This window comes from Cheilinus undulatus, linkage group 11, assembly GCF_018320785.1.
Source record: "Cheilinus undulatus linkage group 11, ASM1832078v1, whole genome shotgun sequence".
Lineage (NCBI taxonomy): Eukaryota > Metazoa > Chordata > Actinopteri > Labriformes > Labridae > Cheilinus > Cheilinus undulatus.
In genome coordinates this window covers 34,758,898-34,780,240 of record NC_054875.1, presented here as the reverse complement: position 1 = coordinate 34,780,240, position 21,343 = coordinate 34,758,898, and the positions used below count along the sequence as shown (strand labels likewise).

Below are 21,343 nucleotides of genomic sequence, written 5' to 3'. Positions count from 1 at the left end.
TGCTACTTTGTGACCTCTCTTCAACACTTTTTCCACTGTTCTGCCTATTTTTGCTACAACTTTTTGCCATTTCTAAACCATTTTGACTACTTTTGCATCACAATTTTTGATGTTTTTCGCTCCTTCATTGCCACTCTTTTGCCACATCTGCCAAATTTAGCCACATTTTTCGACTGTTTTGCCACTTTGTTCCATTTTTGCCACTTTTTTGGCATTTAGATCTGATTTGTTGCCCCTCCTACCCACTTAGTTGCTTTTTCACTCATTTTTGCCACTCTGTGCCTCTTCTTTTGCCCAGTTTCCACACACTTTTTGCTCATTTTGCAACTATTTCTTGCTATTCTGCCTATTTTTTTTTTGCCTCTTTTCACATTTATATAATACTTTTCCATTGAACTTGCCTCAGTTTTTCTGTTTTATTTTCTGGTATCCTGATGAATGTGCAGATCATGGCCAAGCTTTGAAGTCTATTACTTTCCAAATGGTTTTGTTCAGTATGTCCATCCACATTTTTAACTTTACCAATAAAAAGTTAATTTTATCTTAAGAAAAGGGAGTTACATCTTGAATAAAGGCTATATTAGTACAACAGCGTAAATAAATAAAAATAACAATTTGTTGCTTTGATATGAGGGGTTATTATTCCGGTTAAGAATAAAACGAGCATTATCATAGCTTAACTTTACAGTGGACTGTGATTTTGATGACCTCCATGGGACCCCAGTTTGGCTGGGTCCCTTTCACCCCCTTTATAGGCGGCCTTGCTTATCTGCAGAGTAACCACAGCATCTAAAATAAGTACAGTGGAGTAAAAGGTAGCTTAGTTGACTTATAAATGTGCTCGGGAAGAAGTAATGATAACATAAAATTGGCTTCTCAAAGTATCTCTAGGGATGTAAATACCTTTGGAGAGGTACTTTTATTTTTCAGGTTTTTAATAATCACCCCCTGAAATTAATTCAAAGATCCACTCTTTGATGATTCCACATGTATTTTACTGTGGTTTACTTTTGTAAATCTCGATTGAAACCAGACATCGTCCTGAAAGTAGAAGTCAGAATGGTGTTGATTTGAAGCAGCACACCTCTAAATAAAAGGAAGGTTAAATTTTATTAGTGTATTAAAGCATTTATTGATTTTTGTGCCGGTTTAGACAACCCTGACACCCCCGGCAGAGACGTTCAGTTAGTACGGACCTCAACGGGTAGCTCGAGCGATGACGCCTCAGTCCTAACCGTTTATTTTAGCTCCGGTATTTTTCCTGTTCGCGTTACCTTATATTTTCCTCCTCGATATAACATTTGTTTTCTTATCAAGGAGAATGTAACAGCCTCAGTGTCAACTGAACCTTGATAGAAGTGGTCGCGTTTCCCCCTTTTGTATTTTCGGTCCCGCATGCCGCTGCCCCCGCTGTCTTTTACTGCATATAGCTAGATGTATTTTGTGTCCCTTGTTTCCTCCAGTAACCCATGTCTGTGTGCATCCCGCCTCCCTGCGCTCTCAATAGATGGTGCAAGTCAAAATGTCCAAATCGCCCGTAGACCCACTGTCTGCTGTGGAAACAGGCTCCCAATCGCACTATTTCCAGGTAAATCCACACACCTTTATTCACACTATTAGCTGTTATCATCTCAGTAAGAGTAAAGTGCGGTGGGGGAAAACGGCTAGCTAACGTCTTCTTACTGCTACTTGTTGTTGAGATTGAGGCGTCGCGTTTTGCCTTACAGCTACTTTCTTTCATTTTTGTGTACATCCACCTTCACTGAAACTGCAAATTGCTGTTTAGTCGGCGTAAAAGCACTTTGAGCGATCTTATCATGCTTCCCAGTACACAAACAGGTTCCTCTACATGTTGCTGCTTCAAAATACGCATTTAATGGATTACATGCTAATGTTTGGTCATGTATTTGATCCATATTTCCGGCTTTATTTGCAGAAATGCATAAGAAAAAACAGGCATATGACTTGACTTGTATGCTGAATTTTATTGATGTAAAGCAGCATAGAAAAACCATGACTCTGATTCACCTGTAGCCTGAATCTACAGGGCCTGTCAGCACACACATTGAAACACACAATGAAACATCCAAGCTTACCTTTTCATCGACTGTGGTACAAGTGGCCTGAGGAAATCTGTGTCCTGATTTATAAAGATCTGTAGGTGCAGGTAGATTAATGTAGTCATGAAATATGTGATTTTAGCAAAGCAGCACCTGTTTGTAGTTGTGGCTCTGGTGCAAAGCAGCTCTTTTGCACCAGTTTTCACAAAATGTATGCATATATTTTGCCAAAATAACAAAGAAAAACCTTTAAAATCAATTGAAATATCTATCTATCTATCTATCTATTAATTAATATCTTCATCACCTGTGGTTGTCTCTTTCATCACAGCTGCCCAGGAAGTTGCCTAAACGAAAGAGCCGTTTCAAACGCTCAGATGGCAGCACCTCATCTGACACAACATCCAGCTTCATCAAGCGCCAGGTAAGGAGTCCTTTGAGGCATTTGTTGGCATCTCTCTCCTTAATCATGCATGCATCTTCCTCCAGTTATCAGAATCACAGGGATGATTATCACACAGATAACATAGGCCATGTTGAGCTCTAAAGGCTGAATCTGTAAAGGAGGATAGAACAGATGTTATAGGATTGCTGTTTGCTTTTTTTCAAGCAATATAAGCTTTTTATGTAAAATCAGTGTCCTCTTTCTGACTGTAGTTCTCAAAAGTGGTGTGTTGTTCTCTGTTTATCTTTCTTGTATCACACATGAACATTTCTGTACTGCATCTTCAGCTTGGCTTGTCCTTTCAGTTGTTGTTTTGCCCAGTAGAGAGCAGCAAAATGCTTTAGAGTGGCAGTGCATTGCATCAAAATCCCATCTCAGCCCAGATTTTTTAATTAATGTTTCCAGGTCAAGCACGTGAAGCAGACACAGATGGAGATTTGGTGTTATTTAAGACAATCTCCAACTGAAAAAAAAAGAAAGAGAGAGAGAGGGAGATTTCTGAGCTCCAGATTCCCCACACGCTCCGACTGCGTGGCTGTATGTGAATCATCTTGATCAGCTGATTGAAAGGTGTAATAATCAGCATTCACTTTGATGTGCTTGTTTCCTAAAATGGCTTTGATTTAATTTGGGTGTCACTGAGCAGAGCTGATTGTAGTTGTCAAAGAGTCCAGCAGGGGGAAGAACTTGCTCTCTTGATCCAAACTACTGTGGGTAGTGAGGAGTCAAGAGGTTTCACCAAGATACAGCTCATCCCAAACTGTAAGATCCCAGAGCTTCTCAAGTCTCAGAAAGAATACGCTCTCTATGTAACCCCAAAGGATTTTATAGTGCCTGGAAAAGATATCTTTAGCATCCATTCAATCCTGATCAATTAATCTACAGCTGAAACAATTAGAGTTCAATGAGATAGAATGGATAAGAATAGAATTAAACTTGTTCCAGAGGGTGGAGTTAAAACTCTCATACACATCAATAGAGTGCTTTAGTGATGACTCCTAGAAACCAGGGATGAGTGAGCATTTTAACACTTCTGGTTCCATCGCCTCAAAGACTATGTAATAAAATGATGTCTCCAGTAAACACAAGCTTTAGAGATATTGCCCTCATTTTTTTCTATGATATGAAATTCACCTCAAAGCACCCCACTTATGAATTTTGAAGGTTCTCAGGTCAGGCAGTTGCTAACAAGTGGTTAAGTGGGACTGCAGAGTTTGTCAGTGACATTAAATGTCGTCATGTCAAACAAAGAACTCATTTATTAGTCCACTTTTCGCTTCGTGTGTATTGGTGTTATGCATTAAACTACTCTGACTCAAACTTTGCAAGAGAAGAGTGTGGAAAAATAGTTGGAGGCAGCTTAGTGGTGGTGATGCTGAAGTCAGTCTACTACTTAGTAGTTCCTACTTAGTCTAACGTTAGCCTTTTATTTTCTATGGTTATGTTTACGCTTCAAATTAGGGCTGAATGATTTGTGAAAATAATCTAATTGGGTTTTTTTTCCCCAATTGTGCGATTGCGATTTGATATGCGATTATTTGTTAAGTTCCTCATCTTGTGCATTTTCCGAAAAACACAAGCAATAGATCATTCTATACTATAACCAAAACAGTATTAGATTAAGCGTGGGCTGAACAATTGTGAAAAAAAATCTAATTGTTATGATTTTGACTCATATTGCAAATTGAAGATGAATTTTGTATTGAGGGGAGGGTGGTCATTTTTATGTAATTCTCACATTTAATAAGCAAAATATAACCCCCCCCCCCCCCCCAAAAAAAAAGTTAAACTGGCATTTTGTCATAAATTTTAGGTAAAAGACATATTGCATTTCCTGCAATTCGAAAATTGCAGTAGGCCATATTGCGATTTAATCTAATTTTCGATTAATTGCCCAGCTTTACTTCAAATACTTTAATATTGATTTTTTTTTTTTTTTGTGAAGATTGTCCTGATTAAGAAAACATCCAAGTAGCATAAACTTTTTTTCATCCAAGGAGATAATTTCCAGCAATGACCAAAACATGGAAAACACGGATAAAGATCTAGTGAAACCTGTATGACTCAAACTCCAGATTTTCCTACAAAAATAAAATACATCATCTCTATACCGCTCTATTAAAAAAACTGACAGCAGAAGGCTAATCCTTAAGTTGTCTTACAGAGAATTGCATGGATTTAAACAATAAAATGATCATTTTAGGCACTTTTTTACCTGAGTTGATAGAATAGCTGAAGAGAGAAAAGGAATACAGGGAGAGAGAATGGTGACTTAAGTCCCACATAAACCAAACCCATAAACCTATATAGTGGTGCTGGAAAAAATCAATTCACAACAGAATTGCAAATATAAATTTTTAAGATTTTGAACCCATTAAAAAAAATCTAGTTTTTTTTTCCAAATGTACTTTCTTTCATCCTGGTTAAAATTTCATCATCAGCCAGTCTGAGCACAAAACACAGTCCCCAATCTTATGGGGTTGTTCCTGGCTCGTCAGCCACACAGCATTTAACATACTATCACACTGCCGGTAGTAGGGCTCAGTTATGGACCCCTAATAACTTCTTAATATTGCAATGCATGCTGAATACCTCATTGTTTATGTTCTGTAACAAACTGACCAAAAATCTTCTTTAAGTCAGATCCACATACCGAAAAGTCAGATGCCAAATGCCACACAGGTATTTTTTATTATACACAGCTGCAAAATAAAAATGCACATGAAAAATGACATAAAAATTAATTACTCATTTTTGAAAATAACTTAAATGACAGTGCTCCTTAAATAAAGTTTGACTTAAAAAAAATGACAATTTCCATTTTAGATAAATTGTTTATATTTATATTGATTATCCTGACTGAGGTCAATAATTATATTGCTGTTAGCAGTAAAGAGTCTTTTACTGAGCATTACACAAAATTCTTAATCAAATCAACTTAAATTATAAAGATATAATGATATTTTTTTACCCTATATCTCATATGAAAATTTCTGATATATCTTAAAAACACGATATATTGCCCAACCTAAGCTTTACAGATATAAGCTCAAGAAGTGAATTTTTGGTATTGACAAATATGAAAATCTTTTCCAATATTTCCAGCTGAGATACAGATATGGCATAGGCTCAGCCTCTCTTTGCACTGGAGACACTTGGTGTTCTTTATAATTAAAAAATTGTTTGCACATCTCAGTGTTAGTATTAGAGCCTGACCGATATTAGATTTTTGGGGCTGATGCCAGTACCGATATTGGGGGCTAAAAAAAAGCCGATATCCGATATATTGGCTGATATATGAAATAAGAACATTGATATACACAGGATATATACTAATTTAACAGTTGCATTTATTTATTTATTTATTTTTTTTCCACAAAGATGCAACTTGGACAACTTTGAAATGCTGTGTAATAGTCTTTTATTAGATAGTGGTGGGCATGTCAATTAACAACTGCATTTATCTTCATTTCACAAAGATGCAACTTAAACGACTGAAAACGCTGTAGTACATATACCAAGCCTGTACGTGGCGCTGTATTGCTCCCACAGAAATGCACTGAAAGACAAGAAGAGGCTCACAGAAAACTGACACAAACTTTCTTCTAGTTGCCCTTCTGGTTGTTCTTAGCGTTAGATTTAAGAACATATGGTGTATGCATTTCACGGTGGTGGTAAAGGAGCGTCAGATTTTGCTGTAAAAGCCATAACAGAGAGCTACACTGCTTGCGATTTTCATTTCAAGAAAGATGTGGATAGCTGTCCACTAGGAGAAGAAACGGTAGTCGTTTACGGATTTATGCACTCTGGGACCCGTTTTCAAAAAGGATCATTTACAGTCACCCAAAACGCTATTTCTGTGTGGATGAAACGCCGATACGACAAAAAACTTTTGCATATACTCCTGAATTCGTCTCTGTGTGGACGGGGCCTTGTGTGTGAGGGGGAGGGGCCAGGCACTTGGGCTGAGTTCAGCAGGGACACACAGAGCAGAGCACAGGAGCAGAGCGACAAAATCCCCACGCAGCAAAAAGTTAATATATCGGCTACATATTGGCCAATGTTCATTAATCTGTGATACACTATAATCGGCCCGATTAATCGGCCCACCGATCAATCGGTCAGGCTCTAGTATTGGTAAAAACGAGTTTAAGAATATCAGCATTTTAAATGCTGATGGCTGATGTCTGTCACAAGTGCCATTACTGGCTAAAATCCATGCATCAGAGCATCCCGTCCATCCATCCATCCATCAGTTTTCTCCCACTGGATCACAGTGGTAGCAAGCTAAGAAGGTCAGCCCAGACATCCTTCTCCCCAGAGACATTTTCCAGACCTCCTTGGGCGTTCCCTGGCCAGATGAAATATATAATTTCTCCAGTGAGTCCTGGATCTAACCTGGGGTCTCCTCCCAGTTGGACATGCCTGGAAGGGAGGCGACCAGGAGGCATCCTGATCAGATGCCTGAACCACCTCAACTGGCTCCTTTTGAGATGAAGGAGCAGCGGCTGGCTGAGCCCAGCCACCCTCCTAAGGAATCTCATTTTGACTGTTTGAACTCGCGATCTCATTCTTTTGGTCATTACCCAAAGTTCATGACCATAGGTAAGGGCTGGGAGGTAGATTGACTTGTAAATTGAGAGTTTTGCCTTCTGGCTTAGCTCCTTCTTCACTACGACGGTCCGGTACAATGTCTGCAACACTGCTGTTACTGCACCAATCTGCCTGTGGATCTCGCAGTCCATTCTACCCTCACTTGTGAACAATACCCGGGTGAGATAACATCTGGGGCAAATACACCCTCCCCAGCCGGAGGGAGCAATCCACCTTTTCTGGCAGAGAACCATGGCCTGTGCACCCCTAGATGTATTATTAGAAAAGAAGATATCCCTGTAGATTTTTTCTAGCTATTTGAAGATGTTAACTTCTCTGGGACAGAATGATTGACAGTTTTAACTTTCTCCAGTACTATATGGATTAAGATTACACATCAGCTGATCAGTCAGTTATGAAAATATTCAGTGATAGGGGAACTGGTGGCCTTGTGGTTAGTTGGCCTATGGTTCCTTTTCTGCATGTCATTCCCCCTTTCTCTCTCCCCAATTTTCAACTCATCTTTTTAGTCTTGATGGTTTATTATTTGATATGCTTGGTATCAAATTTCTTCCAATGATACTTCTTCTGTAAACAGGAGAACATTAACCCTTACAGTTGTATTCAACCTTCAAAACTGGTGTGAATTGAAAGGATTTTAAGTTAAATCATACCTTGGGAAAGCTTGTGGATTTGTTTCTTTTTGCATTTCTAGTATTGATATCTGTTGAGAACATACAAAAAACACAGGATATAGCACATCCTCTCATTATTTATATTCTAAAACCAGTCTAAAAGTCTAAAATATTACGTTTTTACTTATTTGTAATACAAGCATGCAGAAAACTGTTTTATCTGAGCTATTATTGAATATTCAATTAGCGTTAGTAGCTTTAACCATACATAGAAATGTAGCTGAAAAGATAGAAGCAGAAGCGGTTAATTACAATGAAAATCCACTTTAAAATGCAATCATGAGCTTAAAACGACTGGAGGCGTGATCTTCTTTTCAAGCTGAATCTCAGTGGAAACATGAGATTCATACATTTAGACTTCTGTTTCATGCATGGCATCGTTGGCGAGGGCGACTGTGGAGCAGAATAACTGCAACACTGAGACGTTGGTGGGGAAAAAAGGGCTGAGCAGACATCTTCTACTGGAAGGGGACATTAGTTATCCTGATCAGAGGGCTTAATGACAATTTCCAGATTCCCAGAGAATATTGCACAGCTTAAAATATTCATGATGCTCATTTTGAAGGCCTCGGGCGATGTGATGTGTGGGTTCACTGTTCGCACGGGCAGCACCTTTAGTTTCTTTTCAATCATTAGCTTCTCTCTGCATGCACAACAGGCAGCAACTCCATAGGTGATATGACAAAGTGCTTTATGCAGAAGGAGTGAATTTCACACACAGAGCAGATAGTTTCTTGTCTGTGATAGGGGTGGGGTGTCTATGGAGGAGCAGTAGAGTATGACTCATTTCTGCAGCAGGATACAATAAGCAGTATGCTGCCATAAGTGTGGATATATGTGTTATATGTAGGACAGGAGGCTTGGAAACAGGAGTGGAAATCTGCAGCTGTGTGTGTGAAAACAACAGCAGCTTCTTCATTGTTTCCTCTCTAGTTGTGCATGCTGAATTGATCTCAAATTAATAGGAAGGTGATGTAGATTTAGAGAGCCGGTTTGATCAAGTGACGCAAAAGCTGCGTTGGTTGTTGTGTGGTGTTGGGATGGGGTGAGGTGGGGTAAGAATAGAAAAAGAAGGTGTTGCTGGTGTCTGCTCCAGTGCAGGTTTGTCCCTGGTTATGGGATGGGACACAGTGCAGTGTGTCTGCATCTAACAGCATGTAGTGTACAGAGAGGGAGGGACCGTCAGCAACAGCATCACCACATTAACTGAGTAAGTACAAACGACTCCCGACACCGTCAGCTTCTTCTTCCTCTGCTCCCGTCTACCCACACATCTCTTTGTAGTGTTTTAATGGCATTGTTGCCGCTCCTGTCTCTGTGTTCCTTTGTCTTCCTCTTTCACCTCACCTCCTGTTGTCAGCAAACGCTTTTGTTTCCCTCATTCTTTACTTTTTGATTACTGTCATCACATGTGCGCTCTTCACAGCTCCTCACAGAGCCTTGTGATTGATCAATTGAACATACAGTATGCCTGATGTTGACTTTGATATTGATGTAACCACACAGTGATTTATTGCTTTGTGTATCAGCCAGCTCTGTGCATGTGTGTAACTTGCTGACGTTGAATTATGACTGCACAGTTAATCGAACACTTTTTGAAATTGGATATTTGGCTCCTGGATTTCCAAACCGCTGGAGCTTGCAGTTTTCTTTATTTTTTGCTCTGAGGGAAAGGTGTTTCAGCATCCTGAATAATACATTGTGCTGTTGTGCAGAATCTACTTCCTGGAAATAAAGACAGAGAAATTGGATTGTAGAATAAGCATTCTCTGCATTATATTTGTGATGATTTCAAAGAAATGTAGGAGTTTTATTTTGTAATTCATTTCTTACAGGCAAGATTGTTTCACATTTCTTTTATAAGTAGTGTAGTTAGTGAATAGATGGATTTTAAACTGGATATCTCAACTACATTTTTCAGCTATCCAGGAGCCTGTTTGGCGGTGCTAGTGCTTCTGCTCCAAGGATGGCAGCGATGTTATTAGTTCTGGGTTTAGGTTGTCAAAAATACCTTTTCAGTACTCCATGTTTTACAACCATAAAATCTTTTGTTTTAATGATTGATTAAATAGTATCATAAAGAACAAACACTTAACAAAAAAGTGCTTTAACATAAGACAGGTGCGTGAGAGAGCTGATATCCAAACTAACGACAATTACAAATTAACTGTATGGTACCAGTATTGGTACTGATACTTGAATGTAGTTCAGACCTAAAACTTCACTTCTTAAAACTCCCAATTTGAAGTTTGAGGGTGAACTAATTATAAATTTAATTCCTTACAACCCATTTTAAAGTGTAAGGAATCATGAATAAAGAAAAAGACTACAGATGACAAATGTGTGTTGTTTCAGTCTAAAACTCCACCAACTTACTTGTAAATACAGATCATTTTTACAGCTGATGTGGGTAGATTTTTATAGACAAAATGTCAGTTGTAAATACTTGTTGATATGGCTTACATGATATTTGAATCATGATATTGAACACATTTACTAGCTGATTTTACATCTGCGTCTGTGCATGAATTGTAAAGGCCTAATGATTAGGCCTAAGCATATCATCGTGTTGCCTCAAGAGAAGGCTACAGCTTTTTAACAAAGTGTTAAAATTTTTTGGTTTAGATTTAATATGAATCGATTCCCTCAGAAAAGGTTAAAGAGCTGTGTTTGCCACTGAATCATAATTCATGCATGCCAGAAAAACTCAGCAGTATAGGCTGGTTTAAATCATTGTACTGGTCTCAGGAAACAACTTGGATTTATGATGGAAGCATGAGCCTGAGAAACATAGATAGCTTTGCTAGCTAATGAATCAATGTTACTACATAAGCCAGTGTAGCTACATTAGCTTTGACTAAAGACAATTAGCGAAAGTGAGCCATCACTCGCTTAACTACTAATTAAAAGGGTGTAGCTTTAGCAAACATAGCATAATCTTATGTAGCTTTGTTTGCTTTAGCTTAAACTACATTAGTTGTGTCATTATGTTATCTATGTAGCCAATATAGCTTTGTTAGCTTTAAATTTAGCTATGTCACATATGCAGCTGTTACCTATGTAGCTATGTAGTTTACATAGCTACATAAGTTAGAGTTAGCCTAATGACATTAGCTCCGTAGCTATGTTACTTCCGTATATTATGTATTTAATGTAGTTTCGTTAGCTTTAGCCTTTGCTACGTTATCTGTGTTAGAGTCTCTTCATGGAGGATGAGCTTTTTTCATGTAAGCACACTGTTTACTTGGCTTTATTCAGTGTTTTGTAATCAGGTTTTTCAGGTCAGGTTTTTGACTTTAAACTTTTAGTAGCCTAACCTTTACCCTAACCCTAACCAGAAGTTACATCTGATTTCATTTTGAAAGTTTTAGCATGTATTTCATTCTGACAGAGGCGTTGTCTTACTGTAGTGGTCTGCAGCCAGACTGTCCTGAGAATAAGAGAGAGGGGTAAAGAGTGAGGTTTTAAATCACTAAATATCACCCATAACCTGATTATTTCATTAAATAATTAACTTAGCATGTGCAAACAGCCTTTATGATTTATGACTGAAGAGTTTCACAGGGACCTGAGGTCCATACAACTTTGCAGAGTGGCTTCCATGTTAACAGATTTAATAAATCCATTGTTTGAAAACGTGCGTAGCCTTATAAAAAAAAAAAATACATCACACTCTTTACCTTGTATTATTACTCGGGAAGTATTGACAGGCATAAAGGATGCAGTGAATCTGCTTTGGCATAGGCTGGTTTCAACTTTTTGTACTTCACTGTTTAAAATATCTGAATATTTAGCTCATTCAGGCACAACACTGTGAGCATTTACTGTGATTTAAAGGGAGAGTGCAAGCCCTCTGTTTACCACGCATTACCAAACAAACACATCGTGAAATGTGGCACAGGAATTGTTTATTCGATCATCTTGTTTTTATGATCATTGGAAGCTTAAATCGTAATTGAAACTCAATTTATCTTCAAACACTACTCTTACTTCTCAGTTTCATTTCAGTGACTTGCCAATACTTCCAATACCGCTGTGGAGAGATTACCTAAAAGTAGTTAATCATCCCTTTACGCTGGCCAACTTTCCACCCTAACTTTAATCATAGCTGTTCATAACAGATGCAAGCTCTTTTGTCTAATGACCTGGTTACAAGATGGGATATGAACTAGTTGTTCTTCAACACATCCTGACCTTTAAACCTACTTTGTGGAGTTTTTAGTTGTTTATGAAACAGACTAGAATTAATACCAGTGCCTCTTTATGACCTACAAAAGCAAACAGGACCATCTGGAATGAGACACCTTTTTCATGTCTGGCATTAGAGTTACAGCGCACAGACTGAAAATACATTTCTTTTTCATTTTCAATATTTAACATTTACAGGGCAATATTCTTATTAATATTCTGTTCTTATTACAAGGAATAAGAACAGAGACACCACTTTGTTCATGTTACTCCACAAGCTTTAAGTACAGTTGTTCAGAACCGTTTATATGGCTGTTGATCTACCGTTGGATTTCAAGAACTACTGTACTGATGTAAGTACTGATGCTTGAAATTTGCTCAAACATTGTAATCTATTAATGTGAACACCTGCTGTTTGCATTTGATGAAAACTTAACTTCACATATTTTTTCTCTTTGCTTGTTGTTCCCTGACATGTCTAAGGGAATGCAGAATGAGGTTTACTCAGAAATTATAAGACCTGGTTTAACTTTTCAAACAGCACCATGCAGCATTTCTACACTTGATTTACTGCTGTTGTTGGTCTTTTTTAACTGGCAATAATAAGTGATCCTCTAAATGTCAAACTTTGGGTATATCGTAAAAATGTTCATGCAACTCTCTCCATGTTAGTTTATGTTTTAGATAGGGTCTATTACTGCAGGGAGTTTAGAAGGGGTATGCTATAATTATTGCATCAAAGTAATGTAATGTACCTACAAAATTAAGGCAATTTAGGCTTTACGTTTACCTCTATAAGTGGACATGGACCTTGACTCCACTGTCACCTGTGATCATTGTGATTTTCTTTTTTTAAACTTGTTTTTATCAAATTCAAACCTTTTTTTCCTTCCCACAAGTGTTTTAGAGAGGCTATGATTACTATATCTCTTGATGCATTAGTAAAAGGTTGTCATTTGTTTTGTAAGATAGTCTTTCATCATGATCCACCCACAAAGAATAACCAACCAACCAGGTAACTTTACAAAATTTAGCTTCTTTCAGCTGATTTTTTGTGTTTGTTTTCCCTCCCCTGAATCAACTGTGTATTCCAGTCTCACAACTCTCAACAAGATCATCTTTGGCTACAACAGGCTCCTGTTCCAAGCAAAATAGTCGTGACAAACCCATTGCACAGTCAGTGCTCAGCATCGCACAGCAGAGAGACAAGGTTAGAAAACAGCTAGTGAGCACAATGGAGCATTTTGCAGCTGAAAATACTGAAAATTTTCTCAGGATATGAAAACAGAGATGAAACAAGGGTGTGTGTTTAGAACAATCTGCTTTTTGATATGATCACCAAAGTCACTACAGGGTGATGATACTGTAGATCTTTGTTAGCATCTTGTTTTACTTCAAGTTTGTGACCCCAAAATCAATTAAAGCATGTTAGATTACACCAGAGAAGATTAACATATAACATATCTAATGTTATATTTAAGTTAAAAGAAATCAAATACAATTAAATGAAGGGTTGTAAGATTGATTTGCTGATTGATTAGTGTAGGAATAGTAACAGTCCACTGTTTGCAGAGAACAGGTTTTAGTGTGTTCATGTGGTGGTGGATGGGGAAACAATTGAAATGGATAGAAATAACTATGCAACTTGAAATAGCACAAAGCATTAGGTCTACCTGTGAAACAATTCTTAATTCATAGGTACATGTGATTAATCACGATTAATAAATCACAAATCTTCAAACTCATTAGGTATACTTTTCAGTACTTTGACAGCACCTATTACAAATCATTAAAAAGTTTTGTTATCTGCTTTCACTCCTTGGCTTTGAAGATAAAATGCACTGCAAAATGGTCTCAGAACTTTCTTAAACTTAGCCCAGTTGTTTTAGCCTGGTTGCATATGTTGGCGATTGAGTGGTTATGCATTTATACATGTTTTTATAGATTAGCTGTTTCTGGACAACAACTGAATCTTGTGAACTTATACAATGACATTAGGTAAGCTATAGGATTCTAAAGAGTTATCCTGCCTTGATCGTGAGCATTATATGATTGTAGGCAGGTGCATGCTGGTCGTCTGTGAGTCAGTTGTTATTTCAGTGCAACATAATGAGGTGAGAAATGATTAATAATGCCCTAAAAAGTTATTTATGTTAATTTTTAAGATGTCAGACTACAGTGCCTATAAAAAGTATTCCAGACCCATTTATGTTTTACCCTTTTATTGATTTTATAAACCAATCATGGTCAATATAAAATGCAAAAGAAATGCAAAGAAACTCTTTAATGTCTAAGTGACAACATGTTTTTACAAAGTAATGTTAGTTAAGTAAAAGTATGTAATGTGAAATAATTGACTGCATGCATAGATATTCACCTTCTTCAAGTTAATGTTATGTAGATGCACCTTTGGCTGCAATCACAGCACTGAGTATCAATCAGGCTTGCGCTTCTGGACACTGCAATTTTACTCCTTTGCAAAACTGCTCAAGCTCTGTCATGATGCACGGAGATCAGCCCTGTTCAAGTCCAGCCACTAACTCTCTATAACTCTCTATTAGATTGAGGTCTGGTCTTTGACTTGGCCACTCAAGAATGTTTACCTTGTTGTCTTTAAACTATTTTTGTGTAGCTTTTACTGTCTTCTTTTGGTCATTGTCTTGCTGGAAAATAAATGTTCTCCCAAGCTGTAGTTCTCTTGCAGACTGAATAAGATTGTCCTCCAGGATATTCCTGTATTTTCTATTTTACCCTCTACCTTTACAAGCCTCCCAAGGCCATGTGCAGAGAAGCACCCCCTCAGCATGATGCTGCCAGCTTCAGAGTGGTGCATTTGTGGTGATGTGCCGAGTTTGGTGTTTGTCAAACATGGCATCTTGTATGATAGCCATAAAGCATCATTTTGGTCTCAAAAGCCAAAAGAGCTTTCTTCCACTTGACCACAGAGTCTCCTACATGCCTTTTGGTGATCTCTAGTAGAGATTTAATCTGAGTTTTCTTCAACAGTGGCTTTCTCTTTGCCACTTTTCCCTACTGCATTCAATTTTACATCCATGAAGGTTTATACCCATTTCTTTTTGGATTGTTTTTAGGGCTTCTTGCCTTAATTTGATTGGACAGCTGAAGAGATGAAATATGGGGAGAGAGAGTGTTGGGGAAGACTTGCAGCAAACAGTGCCTTGATTGGGAATAAATCCAGCGCCAGTGTGTCAAGGACGTCAGCCTCAGTATATGGGCATCTGCTCTACCAGCTGAACTAAACCAGTGTTTATTTCCATTTTAGTTGTGATCATTGCTTTCAACTATCTTTTTGGCATGTTATACAGTGGCTAACAAGTTGATCAACTGATAAGGCAAGAATGGAGCTGTTGGTGTCGACAACTCTATGCATGTTGCCTAGGGATGCACTAATGATTTGTTCAACTTCAATATTTGTGATATCAACCCTTTTGACCGAGATGAATCTATGAACACAATTTGACATGAACAGATGTCAGTAACAGATGTGTATCTGTTGTGTTGTAAATTTATTGCTGGCATCTAGCACACCAAACTGCTGACTCAAAGAGATTTTTTACTTGGCAGAAATCGCTTGCTGGATGGGCTCTTTTTTTAATGGCCAAACATGAATGAAAATGTTGGCACAGAAGGAGTCTTACACCAGAAGAAGTGATGAAAATAAAAAAATCAGAACTGGCAATTGGCTAAAATGTTATTTTTACCAGTGTCAGCCCTGATTTCCACAAACGGTGCATCTCTAGCATTGCCATCTCAGAAATAAAAACACAGTTGAATCTAAATTGATCCATCTTTGAAATCCAGACAAAAAGAATTCCTTGCTTTTCTGTCCCTAGACTCTTTGGATAACTTTGCCCTCTTGAGAACTTGACTTGCAGGATGACACAATTCCTTGTTGGCCCCTCCCTGAGGAGCTGAGGCCATCAGTGTTGCAGTGTGTGAGGAACAATCACGGAAGCTGAATAGAAAGAAAGGAAGGAGTTCAATTTAGCTCCTCAAAAAAAGGACACAGCCAGACCAGACAATAGAAATTTGACTCTCTGCATTGCAGCGTAGCTTCACTAGGAAAATGCTGTTTTGTTTCCAGCTACATTGTTGCTTGCACTTTTATTTAGTGGGAAGTATTGAACAGGCATCCACAACAGCAGAGGTCCAAAGCTTCATGTCCAAACATTACCTGGGAATCACAGCCCAGGCAGCGCTATGTGTTCTAACATCATTTAGCAGCTCTCTGACATAACGCCTTTCCCCTGCGCCCACCACCATATTTATACCACTTTTATGTCTGTGTGTTTGACTGCGATCTCAGTGAAGACAGGGAAGCCGTCACAGTGCGAAAAAATTCATGTCTTTATCAGGCTCTAGCGCCGTGCTCCTAATCAGCCAGGTATGCTTCTCTCTTTCTCTGACCGTCTCTATCCGTGTGTCTCTGTGTCCCATGGTCACGCTCCCTCTTTCCCTCCCCCCACCTCCTCCCCCGCTGTGTTTCCCCCTCTTTTTTTTTTCTCCTATCTGCGATCGAGGATAGATATCTAGGTCTCACTCCACTCCTTCATAGCATTTTATTATGTTCTAATCTCATCTTCCCCTGGAGATAGCCTGGCTTTATCTTGTCGTATAAATCGTTTATACCTTTCCCGTCTCTGCAACCGCTCCTCAGTCACTCTCCGTCCTCGTAAACATCCTTCTCTTTTCACTATATCTTGTCAAATGATATTCAACCCCCCCGCATCTCATCCTCTGTCTCTCTCTATATCTATCCCGTTCCTCCTCACCCTCCTTTTTTCTCGCTCGGTGCTGTACTCTGGCGCTGGTGCAGTGTTGCCTTGCAGAGCTTGTGAGTGCTAGAAATCAGATCTAGTTATCTAACATAGACACACACACTCACACACACTCACACAACAAAAATAAACGAGGGAGAGGTGTTCGCTTGCCGTTTCTCTGGGACTTAAAGCGGTACTGTAGATGAAAATTTATCTTGGATTTTATGTATGTATTCTGAAGTGCAGGGAGAGAAAAGGTGGAGGTTGTTTTTTATGTCCAGGCACTTTTTTGTGTGTTTTGAGGCTGAATTTCTTTTTGTTGTGCCGGTGCTAATTGGTCCTCCAGAGGATTCGTTTGTATATGTTGGCAAGATGGATGACCACGACTAAGTCACTGCACTCTGGAGGAGAGGAAAACCAAATACAGAATTGTATTACTTGCTGTTTTGTTGTTTCTTTGCTTATTTTGAGGAACATGCTTGATCCTCTGAGTATATAACTGTATATGTATTGATGTTTTTATAAATACTCTAAGCATTTTTATGTCTGTTTTGTTCATTACTTCTTTCACTTGTTTGTTTTGGTGTCTCCTGTCTCACCTTTCTGTCTTGCTTTGTTTTTTTTGTTTTTTTTGCTGCAGCGGTTTTCTTTACTGACAGATTCAGGACTGAATTCCTTCATAGAAGCCAAATAGATTCCAAATATAGGAGAGCTCACACGCGCATGCTTCTACACGCACGTACAGTACCCAATCTGCATCTAGAACACTTATTCTCTTTGTTTTTTTTTTCAGCCTCAGAGTCTGCAAATTTCTTAGAGAAAACTATTTTTATTCTCAAAACCCTTGCAGATTCTATTCTTGACTCTTTCTGAATTCCCGAGTCATGACGTTTAATGACATGTTTTACTACAAAATTTTGCAAAAAATGTTTAGAGCAAAATCAAAAACACCCCCTGACTGAGTACAGAAAGTTGTTTCCATTTCAGAAAGGTTGATATAGATTTAGAGGTGTTTGAAAGTTCACTTTTAAAAAACAGCTAAAAAGGGTATAAAAAGGAGAAGGGGTTCTGATACTGGGGTTAAACTCTGTGATGATGCCGATTGAAATTTAAGAACATGTAATTCAGTTCCATGAAGCTGGTTTGTAAAGCTATTTTTGGAGGCTTATTAGCATGATTGATTTATCTGTTGTTTTCTTGCTCTTCTGGATGCTGGAAGCTTAAATTGAAGGAAGTAGAATAGACTTTATAGGCATTTTGCTTCTGCCTGTGCCTTTTCAGTCACTGGTCAGTGCATGGCTGTTGATTCTGTTTAAAATTGTCTTTATAGTATATAATTTTTGGGTTTGTGTAATGACTGAATAAAATACTACTTCTACTACTACTTATTATTATTGGTTTGGTTTAGGTCTTAAACTACGTCAGATAGGGCTAAAACGCCTGGGGCGCCAGTTTGGCTCAGTGGGTAGAGCAGGCACCCATATACAGAGGCTGTAGTTCTTGGTGCACTGATCGTGGGATCAGTTCCTGGTCTCATCGCGTGTTTGGTGCAGTCTTCCTCCACTCACTCTCTCCCTGTGTTTCCTGTCTCTCTTCAGCTATCCTATCAAATAAAAGTGAAATGCCCAAATAATAATATTATGAAAAGTGTATGTTAAGGTTTGATTGATGTTGTTTTTTCAGGGCTGATTACCATTACCAATCTTACTATAATTGGCAGAGTGTGTCTATCTTACTTTGCATGCCACACCCCTGCTCCGGTTGTCCTTGATACCTTTCAGGAGACCTCCTGGGTGCACTGGTTCAAAAATAGTGCCATAAAAAGCTAATAAATATGTACAGATTTTCAGTAGCTGTGCCTTTCGCTTCAGTTTGCCCCCATCCCCCATTATGTGGCCTGATCTCTGACGTGCTGACATATGATGAGCAAACTTTCTGTTTGTACTGTTGCTTTGTTGCTGTGTTTCTCATTATAAGTCATTTGTGAGACCGACAACTGATATTTGAAACCGATATGCATTTGTTATGATGTACAAAATGTACCGTACTTACTGTGGCAAAAGTAAAACCGCATGATAAAAAAGCTGAAGTAAAATAACACAGTTTAACCCTAGCTCTATCTGCATGAGATATGGCACAGAGCAACACAGGAGCAGCAGTGGCACCCAGGCTTAGGTGTTTATTGGCAGGTACTCATTAGGGTTGAATATCACCACCGATTACATAAATCGATTCAATTCCCAATCACAAGCTCCTGATTTGGTTCATGATTCGATTCAATTGAACCCACGATTAATGTAGGGATGTTTTGCTTCGACATTAAAGAGATTTTCATAGAACGAAAGTTGGAAATGGAATGTTCCATCTAGGAACATACATAAAAATATCAAGGTTTTAGTGGTGTAAAGATGATCCGATATGGATCTGTTATCTGATCTTGATGTCAGCGGTCTGAGTGCATTGGTCCGCGGAGCCCTGGATTTGTAAAAATACAGCACAAACCAGTTTTTGGACCAGTTTTGGCATTAAGGATCTGTTCACCGAGACTCTGCTGCTTGCTTTCATAGCCTGTTCTACCATGCTCTGGCTCAGCATCTATAATCTCACTTGTCCGGCAATGACCTTTAACTTTAGTTCGCCGTAGGTGTTTGCTAGGTAGCTTTCAGTTACAGTTCTGCACCACAGGAAAATGTCACATGGACTTTATATGAAGGAAGGATAACTTTCCAAATGTCTGCCTGTCTGTACGCTTTGAAGAAAAGCGATTAAGAACAATGGCAGTGCATAAATCTCAACTGTTGAGATGGCGGAGCTAAAGTTTAGCTAAGATGCTAACGCTAAACGCAGCACAAACAGACCTGAACATAAACACTTTTCTGAGTTAAAACACGGAGAAGTCGTCAGTTATCACTGTAACAACAGGCGCTTTATTCATACCATGACATAATCACAACATCTGAGCCCACTGTTATGATATTAAACATCAACAGAGGACTTCACTGAGCTGGAGATCAGCTGTTCTCCAGTGTATTCATTTAAGAATGAAAACAATTAAGAACGGTCAGACGCACAGAGAAAGAAAATAACGATGTTTTTGTGAAATGTAGTCTAAATACTTACATTAGGAGTAATTATGAAAGGAAAAAAATGTATAGAAAGCTGTTTTAATTTGACTATTTTCAGTATTTTTTAACCCCTTGTTCTCCTGTACTAGCAGACACACAGAGCTCTGTCTGTCTAAATCTCCTTGTGACTTTAAATTAATTCTAATTTTTGCTTCTTGGGAAAATTTGATACTTAGTTTTGTACTGTTGGGATTAATAATTAATAAGAAAGTTACAAGTACAGAAGAACAAACATGTACTATTAAAATTCATTTTAATATTTATCTCACAATTTAATGTCAAAGTAAGACACCTGGGCACCCGAGTGTGATGAAAACTTTCTTAAACATAATTTCAGATTGTTAGCACAGGAGGCCTGGCATTTAGTCTGTTTTATAAATAAGATAAAATAAACTTAGATTATTATGTAAGTATCTTGTTTTTCCCTTTTTTGCTTATTTTTGTTGAAGCAAAAAGTTATTTTTATTCTATAATCAGATGGTACCGGATCACATTGGACCGGACTGAATCGAATCAGATCAGACGAATCGGTTTGTATTTTAATGAATTGTCAGTGAATTGAATCATAGTCTGTGAATCAAGATTCAAATCAAATCATCTTGAGATGGAGAGATTCATACCCCTACAGGGTTTACATTAAAAAAGTAGGGCTGACAGCCTTGAGTCGATTGGTCGATTAATTGGTCGATGACCTCATCTCTGACCAAAATCCAATTGGTCAAACAATTGCATGTGCTACTTTAATTAAAAGAATCCGTTTTTTGCAGGGGTGAAAAGAAGACATCATGTGTTTTTATTTTTGAAGTTATCTAGTCTTAAAAAATATAATTTACAAAAAAAGAAAAAAATATGAATATAACTCTTCAAATATAATTTACTTATGCCTTTAAGAGTAATTAATTACAGGTTAAATACCCAGAAAGTCAAAACAACGTCACTAGGACCCTCCCACCTTAGAGGAGAGCAAAGCCTTTGAAGCACGTTTATACTCCGTATCCTGTCAATTGACAACATGTCGAAAAAGTCAGCGGTGTGGCAACATTTTGTTAAAAAGGATTATTATTAAATTACAACATAAGGTGGTTATACTGCAAAAATCATAAGATTTTTAAGTTCATTTTGGGTTCATTTTGAATTTTAATTACCACCTAAATGCACTGACTACATTGTCAGTGATAAGTTTGATGTAGAAATAACATGAAGGGGTTTTTTTTGTTTGTTCTTTGGTCCGTCCCACGACCAATCATTTAATTAATGATCTGGTGCAATTTTAGTCGACCAAGTTTTTCTTTGGTTGACTACAGCCCTATAAAAAAGACCCCAAACTAGTAGCATTTACATAAAATTTTACATCCATGTGGCCTGTTTTGCATATGCATCGTAATGATAATGAGGACCCGTCATCTAAAGGAAAATGATTTGGCATAAGATTCAAACCTTGAATCAGAGTCTAAAG

The 21,343-nt window shown here is 38.1% G+C and overlaps 1 protein-coding gene across 2 annotated transcripts in view; it reads left to right on the top strand.

The window, feature by feature from the left end:
* Positions 1-1,258: 1,258 nt before the first annotated feature.
* cacnb3a (calcium channel, voltage-dependent, beta 3a) overlaps positions 1,259-21,343 on the top strand; it is a 39,055-nt gene continuing 18,970 nt past the window's right edge. For both annotated transcript variants that reach the window (XM_041799741.1, XM_041799742.1), the window contains exons 1-2: positions 1,259-1,588; positions 2,392-2,484. In XM_041799741.1, the coding sequence (XP_041655675.1) occupies positions 1,508-1,588; positions 2,392-2,484 (174 nt within the window). In that variant the 5' untranslated portion in view covers positions 1,259-1,507. The remainder of the gene's footprint in view (positions 1,589-2,391; positions 2,485-21,343) is intronic.